This window comes from Hydractinia symbiolongicarpus, chromosome 6 (genome assembly GCF_029227915.1).
Source record: "Hydractinia symbiolongicarpus strain clone_291-10 chromosome 6, HSymV2.1, whole genome shotgun sequence".
Lineage (NCBI taxonomy): Eukaryota > Metazoa > Cnidaria > Hydrozoa > Anthoathecata > Hydractiniidae > Hydractinia > Hydractinia symbiolongicarpus.
The window spans coordinates 8521374-8530602 of record NC_079880.1 but is presented as its reverse complement, the minus strand read 5'-3'; the positions used below and the strand labels follow the sequence as shown (position 1 = coordinate 8530602).

General features: G+C 38.1%; 2 protein-coding genes across 3 annotated transcripts; one reads left to right on the top strand and one right to left on the bottom strand.

Annotated features, from left to right (window-relative positions):
* Positions 1-924: 924 nt before the first annotated feature.
* On the bottom strand, positions 925-6314 carry LOC130647453 (uncharacterized protein K02A2.6-like). Its single transcript, XM_057453316.1, has 5 exons — positions 6259-6314; positions 6102-6178; positions 5276-5449; positions 1272-5159; positions 925-1175 (listed from the first exon to the last, which is right to left on the bottom strand). Exons 1-5 carry the CDS (start codon positions 6312-6314, stop codon positions 925-927), a joined length of 4446 nt encoding a protein of 1481 aa, XP_057309299.1.
* LOC130647257 (uncharacterized) lies at positions 6166-9174 on the top strand. 2 transcript variants are annotated; one of them, XM_057453045.1, is made up of 5 exons: positions 6166-6320; positions 6488-7650; positions 7744-7908; positions 8464-8553; positions 8656-9174. In XM_057453045.1, exons 2-5 carry the CDS (start codon positions 6541-6543, stop codon positions 9001-9003), a joined length of 1713 nt encoding a protein of 570 aa, XP_057309028.1. In that variant the 5' UTR covers positions 6166-6320; positions 6488-6540; the 3' UTR covers positions 9004-9174. The 2 variants fall into 2 exon arrangements, with proteins under 2 accessions (XP_057309028.1, XP_057309029.1); XM_057453046.1 differs by having other exon boundaries at positions 6184-6231.
* The last annotated feature ends 55 nt before the right edge of the window (positions 9175-9229 follow it).

Sequence of the window (9229 nt, the reverse complement as noted above, 5' to 3'; positions counted from 1 at the left end):
TTAAATTGCTCAAATTCTTAAACCTAGCTAATGCAAAATCATTCTTTGAGTCTATCCTTAAGTATAAAATTTGTGAGAGCTTTCTTCATGCAAAAAACAATCCCAAAAAAGCACAGCATAGTTACATTTTAGTGCCTCACTTAATGCACATTCCATGGGCCAGGTTACTATATCAAATAAGCTAATTATATTTGCCTACGTATATACACAAGATCCAATGTTCACGTTTTTATGAGATTCTTGTGCACCCCCCCAAAAAAAATTGGAAAAATCGACAGCCAAAAAATTAAAGACCTTAGATGAATAAAGTCAAATTATGTTTAAAAACTTTTGTACTATTGCTCTAGTAGTTACACCGAGATTTGTTCTAAATCTAAATTACATGCAAGTTATATATTTATTTTAATTTCAAGTTCAAAAAATGACTCCACCTGAAAATAAAGTTTGGAATGGACGCTCACCACCTGCATTATTTTTCTTGTTGATTTGCAAAAGAGGTTTGGGGGTTATAAAAAAGCATGTCACGATGAAGGTCAACTGCATGGCTTTTAGCCATCAAAATGTTTCTTAGAATATAGGATTTAATGAAAAAACACAGCTAGCTTGTCACCAAAATATTTATAAAAAATAGATTCAAACATTGAATAAGAACATTGAGTTTTGTGCCTGTGATGATTCAAAACATATGTTTACTTTTCAGGTCCATCTTACGATCTACTAAACAATGACCTACAGATCCGTAACAAAATATAAAAGCAAAGGCGATGTCGGAAGGCATGTAAGCTCCGCGTGCGCGAGAGGCAACGCAGATATCACATCTCTCCCAACTTAACAAAATGGTTCCTAGTAGAATTAAATATCAACATAAGACTATGTGCACCAGCAAAGCACAACAACTGGCTAGTTGAGTTCATGTGTTCGTAGTTACGCAGTAACGAAATCTTTGAAACGAGGTGGTGGTTTAACGTTTCGAGTACGTGTGTTTCTATTTGGAACGAAGAGTTCTTCATCATTCACCTCTTCCTCGCCATACGCAATGGTCTCGTCACTGGATGGGCTTTCTGTGACAACGGTATCATCAGATGACGTCAAGTCGGTTTCGTTCCCAGGGTCGTTTACAGTTGGTGGCAGGTCAAAATCGTCATCAGAGCTTTCTGTTGCAGAATCGGTTGTCACTGTCGGTTGTTGAAGATGTCGTTTATTTCACCGCTGGTTATTTCGCATGAAGTAGGGTTTGACGTGAGAGGAAGTGCGCATCATAGTTTTTGTACCGTCTTCAATGAAAATTGCATTTCCTTTTACAGCAGTAACAGTACAAGGTTCATCGCGCCATCTAGGGGTAAATTTGTTGCGATGTGTTGACTGATTGGCCACGAGAACCTTTTGCCCAGGTTGGATGACATGACTGCGAGCATTGTTGCGTTTGTCTGCATATTTCGCGATTCTCTCTTTTTGGATGCGGTCTCGGTTTTTAACGACAGACATGGTGTTTTTGGAACTTGTGGTTGAGGCTGGTAGCTTGTCTTTAACCGGTCTGTTAAACAGAAGCTCTGCAGGAGTGGCACCAGTGGTTGCGTGCGGTGTGGTACGGTATGCTAATAGGTAATTCTGGAGGGCAGTTCGCCAGTTCTGATTTTCAGCAATTGCAGCTTGGATGGTTTTCTTCAGATTTCTGTTGAACCTTTCAACCTCACCATTTGCCTCAGGATGATATGGGGTAACTTTGCGGTGCTCCACCCCAAATTCTTTCATCAAAGTAGCGAAATCTGTATTGCTCCGGAATTGTGGTCCATTGTCGGTCACTATTATCTCTGGCGCACCATAACGACAAAACATTTTACGAAGTTTGTCAACGATATTAGCAGCAGTTATTCGGCGGATAAGCTCTACCTCGGGATATCTGCTGTAATAGTCAATGCATACTAGCAGGTGTTCACCAGTAGGGAACGGACCGCAAAGGTCACAACCCAACATCAACCAAGCTGAATCAGGTATTTCTGTCATTACTACTGGAGTTTTGATTTGTGCACCAGCGGTGACTTGACATCCATGACATGACTTAATGTGGGCTTCAACCGAGGAGCCCATGCGTGGCCACCATACTTTTTTCCGCAGACGTTGTTTTGTGCGTACTTGTCCCTGATGTCCTTCATGTGCAATGGAGATGATGCTTTCTCGCAGGGTTGGCGGGATGACAATTTTGTTGGCAAACATGAGAATGTCATTGACAATGGATAGTTGCAAACGTGAGGGATAATACTCTCTAATAACATCCAATTTTGGAATGGTTCCAGATGCAAGGTGTTTCTTAATGAGGGCAATGGCAGGATCATCATTCTGTGCATCACGAATGTCTTTCTTTGGTATGGCAACTGGTAGTTGTTTACTTTGAATAAAGTTGACAAATTCCTCAGTCATTCGGTGCGATGGTGTATTGTCTTGCATCGGGTTTGACCGTGACAGGTAATCTGCTCCATTGGTTCTGCCTGGGTGATACTCAACCTTGAATGCGTATGGCATGAGTCTCATAACCCAGCGTTCAATGCGTGGTGGAAGCTGTTTCCTACGAGGGGAGAACATTGTCACTAGCGGCTTGTGGTCGGTTTTAACAACAAATTCTATACCATAAAGATAGATTCGAAACCGCTCTATTGCAAATAGGATAGCCAAGCACTCCTTTTCAATCTGGCTATATCTTGTTTCTGCATTTAGTAGTGAGCGACTGGCATATCCAATTGGTTTTAAGATACCATCTGGCTGACGTTGCATTATAACTGCGCCAAGCCCAACAGGGGATGCATCAGTAAAGATTTCGGTGTATGCGTTAGGTTGATAGTAAGCAAGTGTCGCACTGGATAACAGCATGATCTTAAGATCATTGAACGCTTGTCGTTGCGCATCACCCCAGCTCCATTTGGTGTCTTTGCTGAGTAGTTGACGCAATGGTGCAGTCACAGTTGAGAAGTGTGATAAGAATTTGGAGCAGTATGTCACCATGCCGAGAAAGGATTGCAATTCTTTCACATTAGTTGGTGGTTTGAGGTCAGCTATAGCTCGTACTTTCCTCTCATCCGGTGCAATTCCATCTTTTGACAACTTGTGACCCATGTAGATAAGCTCAGTCTTCAGAAACTCGCATTTCTTTAGGTTTACTGTGAGATTTTTCTCTCGGAGACGCTCAAATACGCATTGCATGCGATCCAGTAGATCTTGATTACTAGTGCCACCAATAATGATATCATCTGAGATGTTACGTACTTTAGATAGTCCTGATAGTGCAAGTTCCAATTCTCGTTGATACTGTTCAGCGGCAGAGGCGATTCCATATATCAGCCTTGTGAATCTGAATATACCACGGTGTGTTGCAAAGGCCGTAAGGTCTCTGCTAGCCTCGTCTAGAGCAATTTGGTGGTATCCCTTGTTCAGGTCCAGCTTTGTGAACACTGTGCACCCGTTGAACTCATGCAGCACTTCTTCCAGAGTTGGTATCTGATACGGTTCTCTTATGACTGCGGTGTTTGCAACACGCATGTCAACACACATACGTATGCCATCAGAAGGTGTTTTCTTAGGTACGATCACAAGGGGATTAACCCATGATGGTGGTGATTCTATGGGCTCGATGACACCGAGTTCTAAGAGTTTTTCTAATTCCATGTCCAGTTGTTGCTGCATTAGGATCGGTAGACGTCTGGCTTTCTGTGCGACTGGAGTTACCGTGGGATCTATTTGGATTTTGAGGTTGACATCTTTCAGTTTTCCAAGGCCCTCAAACCTGTCACCATAATTGCAAAGCAGTTGTTTTAATACACCGTCCTCGGAGGTAGAGATGTGGTTCACCTTGTCGTTCATGGTTCCACCTGGGCCAACTCGGAGTAGGTCCAATTTGCAAGCAGTTTCCACACCCAATATGGTGACAGAAGATTGTGGTACAACAACAAATCTGGTAGACACGACTTTCTCTCCAGCACCAACGACAACCCATATGCAGCCATTAACTTTGAGCGGTGACGACGCACCAAAAGCAAAAACTTTCTTGTGGTATGGAAGGATAGGTGACTTTAATTTTAGTGCACTAAGGGTGCTTTTGCTGATTACATTGATGGTACTTCCACTGTCTATGAGCACATTGACACGTTGTCCATCTACATCTACTGGGTACATGGAATTTTTATGGTTGGGACAGTTAGGGTCATTGTCGATGGCTAACACAAAATCATCATCCGAGGAGGAGGTATCAGCAGTGACATAGCGAACAGTTGCCTTAGTTGATCGACATACATTGCTAAAATGTCCCTGTATTCCGCATTTGTGACAAGACTTTCCTTTTGTAACAATGCATTTGTCTGCACGATGATCTTTTTTACCACACCGGTAACAGTACGGTTGATTATTCTGCGACGGTCCTGTGTGAATTGTAGGTGGTGTTTTAGCAATTCCACTTTTTCTTAGACCGGTGCGTTTTATCTTTCTTGAGATAAAATTTACATCATCTTGCTCAGAATCTTCATCTTCTTGGTTGCGACTAAGAGTCGATTTGGTATACTGTGCCACTTGGTGATCAGCAGCTTCCATTATTGTTGCAATGTCGCATAGTTTTACCAAAGTTAACTCACTCTCCTTTAAAAGGCGTTTTCGGAGTTTACGTGATGTACATTTTTCAATAACTTGATCAACTATCTCGTCATCTATGTCTCTGAACTCACATGTTTTCGCCAGTGTTCGCAAACGTGTGACATATTGTGAGATAGATTCTGACTCCTTTTGGGCACATGTACGAAATACATGACGTTCGTAGCGTTTGTTTTTCTTCGGAAGAAAATATGTATCTAATGCAGTGCATGCTTTAACATAATCATTTTGGCCATCTGCGGCCTCTGGCTCAGGTAACGTGTCAAAAAGTTCACGTAAATCTTCACCCGCACAGTGTAACAGAAGAGCTTTCTTCTGGGTGTTATCGGTAATACCTGCAGCTACTAAATACAGGTCAAACCCATTTCTCCACCTCTTCCAGCGGGTGCCTAGACTAGTAACGTCGCCATTTGTATCAAAGTGTGGAGGACAACTGATGTCCACTGCCCTAGCCATAATGTAAACACAACACGTCTCTGTGGCTAGCTCTCGAAGTGGGTAAGCAGAAATAATTGAATAATATCGTTCTAGATATCACAAAGGAAGTAGAAAAAGTAAAATTGTCCTGTATGTAGGGAGATTCGTCAGGATTAACAAAGATAAACTCGCAGCGCCAGTGTGATGATTCAAAACATATGTTTACTTTTCAGGTCCATCTTACGATCTACTAAACAATGACCTACAGATCCGTAACAAAATATAAAAGCAAAGGCGATGTCGGAAGGCATGTAAGCTCCGCGTGCGCGAGAGGCAACGCAGATATCACAGTGCCCAATTAGGATAATGAATTTAACAACATTGATACATTGGTTACTAGCTATTAATTAAGACGTTCACGCAATTTGGACGGTAATCTGGCAGCTAGAACTATCAGTTGCTGGGGAAGACACCTCACATATATCAACTTAATTATTAAGATAAATTTGCTTGAAATCATGTAGAACTAAAAATGGTGTCTTTTTTTAACATATTTCTCAAACAAGCCTCCCTAAAGTTAGTGCAAACTGTAGCTGGTCTTTTTATCCACTCTACAAAATAAGGAACTGTATATTCGTACGCACTTTAATATGACATAAAGTGCGTATTATTAGTGCGTAGCGCTATTCATACGTAGAAAAAAGGAAAAAGAATCCTAACCCTAACCCTAACCCTAAAGCACTTTACGTACGAATAGCGGATGAACATATACGTACTCAAAAATGGGCAAAAGTGCGTACGAATATACACTACGATAAAATAAATCGACCGCCGCCATATTTGTTGTACTCTTGTTACATAAAACTCCCGCGCAGGCCAGACACAAATTTCTACAGGGCAAAACTGTTCATAAATTATTTTTGGGTTAAAATTATCATAAGTTATAAGCGATCATGTGACCAGCCTGTTCCAGGGCCTTTTGCCCTGGGAACGAGGTTGCAACTATATATATAAAACACTAAAAGATAAAAAAAAATGGGAACGAGGTTTACGCTTCTCGCTGCCAACTGACTTGTCTCGATTATCTTTTTCCTCGCTAATTTTGGGAATTAACCTTGCAAAGGGAATCCTAGTAAAAACAAAACAAGGAAGAGAAAGTCCCAGAAACAATCATTTTCAAGGGTAATTACTGTTATATTTACTTCATACCAGCGATCAATTTTACGTGCAAAGCGGACCTGTGTCTTTTTTAAAGAATTTCCCATAATATGGTAAGTACAAAAAAAAAAACTTAACTTGGGTCCCTCCCTTCCTACCTCCAAGAAAACGTGCAGAAGTTTACACCGGGAAATAAGTTTGTTGTATCTTAAAGATTACAGGACTTACCAAGCAAACTGTTTTTATATATGTTGTATGTTATGATTTACTCATTTTTTAGGAATATAAGATTGATAACTAGGTAAGCTAGCTGACTAAATAGAAAACATTGAAATGGCACAAAAATCATTTCCAAACACAGAAGATATAAAAGCAGAAAATGAAAGACACAAGGTTGTTATTCAAGCATTGTCAAAAGAGTTAGAAGATACAAAATTAAACAGTAAACAAACTGTTGATGCAAGCAAATGGCTCGTACAGCAAAATGAAATTTTGACAAAAGAAAACCGTAAACTTAGTATACAGTTGTACCATTGGAGGAATAATGCTAATGATGCTAATGATCGACTTTCAAGAATAAATTCGAATAAATCAAAGAATGCAGCTGAAATTTTTTATGACTCTTCAGTTAAAAGAATAACTGATATGTTACTCAAAGAAAACAGTATGCTGATAAATAAATGGAATGAAGAGTTGAAAAACAAGAAGGGTGCAGAGATTATCAAACAGTTAGATCAAACACAGGAACATGTCTCTTCTCTAAAACTGGAGCTTGAAAGAAAGTTCAAAGAAAATAGACGACTAGAACAATTACTAGATGAAAAAGTTGGATTTAACTCTATTCACAAAGAACTATTTAGACTTCAACAAAAAGTTAGTTCTCTGCAGAAAGATAACACAGAACTAAAGTCTTATTTAATTCAGAAGCATAATGTGATGGAATATTTAAAAGCAAAATTTGATGCCCTAACCACAGATTTAACAAAGAGATTTATTAAGGCATATAATGAGGACGAAACAAACTTTTTTAGTCAGTTAAAAGGACTGGAGGATGAAATTCCAGAATTTCTCACAATACCTTTGAGCAATGACCAGGGCACAAATACAGATGTAATGTCAATTGTTGGACCAGACATTGAACCTGTAAATTTGCCAACATCACAGTACTCAGCTGATAGCCAGTGTGACTCTGGTTTGGGTACTTTTTCCAGCGGTCCATTCAAAATCTCGGACTTCAATGCTGCCAAGGCTGAAATCTTTGAGATGGAAAAAAAATATAAAATTTTGGAAGTGGAAAATAACAAATTGAATTTAGAATTATCGAAAAGTAACAGTGAAATACAAAATCTGAAGCAGTTTCATAATGATCTTGTTGACCAAGTGGAGAAAGCAAATAAGAATAATGAAGTACAATCTAATGAAATTGCATCCTGGACAACAGCAGTAAGTTATACTTAAAATATATATATATGACTTAGTTCTATATGTTATATACTTTATAAGACTTGTTTGTTTATCTATTTATCAATTTTATAGCTTACACAAGCTAATAATGAGGCTCGACAATTTAAAATGGAAATGGATGAAATGGAAAATGAGTTAAACAATTGTCGTACGAAACTTCAAGATTATGAAAACTGTAAGAAGGAAAATACAAAACTCAAATCCATTATACAAAGTCAATATGATAAGCTAAGAGAGGTATGTAATAATAATTTTTGTGATTGTTCTAGATTTAGTTACCCAATAAAATAAAGCAAAATATATTTTTTTTCAATTTTTTTATGCATTTTTAAGGGTCATAAATTTAAAAAAAACTTAAAAAGAATTAAGCATTACAATTGCAATAAATATATTTGAAGATAACTATGTTTACAAAGTGTTTTGGTTAGTTTTAAACAATTATTAAAGTGCAACAAAAAACTACCTATCTAGTAAGTTTTCTAAACCTGAACTAAACTAAAAATTCAAAAATCTTCTTGTAATTTTTTTATTTTGCTGGTTCTACTTGCATGAGGTTCTCTTTATAACGCAAGCACAAAGCCGTACATACATATATATATATATACCTCAACTTTTTCGTTCAAAAATGTAACTGCAAGATTTAAAGTGTTTTGTATTAAACTTGACATGTTTACACGATTAGGATTGTTGCAAAAAAATGGAAAGCTTTCGTCTATTAAGGTTAAGCTAATATTTTGACCTTGTTATTAAGGGTGGTTTGAAAAATGTACTTTTTTTCTTTTTTTTTTTCAGTTAAACTCAAAGCAGGTTGGACAGACTGCATCATCAAGTTATGCAAGGGAGCCATTGGACGAACATCAGAGACATCAATTTGTACCATTGGTGAGTATTCTTATTACTGCCAGGCTCTCTGTGCTTTCTTGCATTGATATCAAAACTAAGTTTCAAAGGGCGGACAATTTTTCAATATTACCATTATTTTAGGGTCGTGGTCCACCTCCATCGGAACCTTATATTACAAATTCTCCTATGGCTGGCCCGCAATGGATGAATATGCCAAAAGAAATCGTAGTTTCTGATGGTCCAGAAGTAAAACGAGGACATGGTACAGAAGAAAAAAGAAATCCTCCCACAGAAAACTCTCCAGTGTATAAACGTAACCAGTCAACACCTGATTTGCGACAAAATGTTAGATCTCCAACTTATATGGAAAACTTAGGCATTTCTATACGTGATAACTTGTATACTTGTGAACATTGTAATGCCAGAATGCCGTCTTCATTGTATTGGGATCATGTAAGGACTTGTACTAACGAGCAATACAACGAATAAATTATCAGTATATTAATATAATAAACATGGGATCCTAAGTATTAAATGAGACGTACCATGATTAACTGAAAAATGAATTTTATAAAATTCAAATGTGTATGTAAAATGTAAATCTTTATATTGTCACCCTTTTTTATATACTGTGTTCGAGTATAAATTAGTTTGAGAAAACCTGTGTTCTTATTCATTAGTTTACACAGGACTGTTACGTGTTGTTACTGATCAT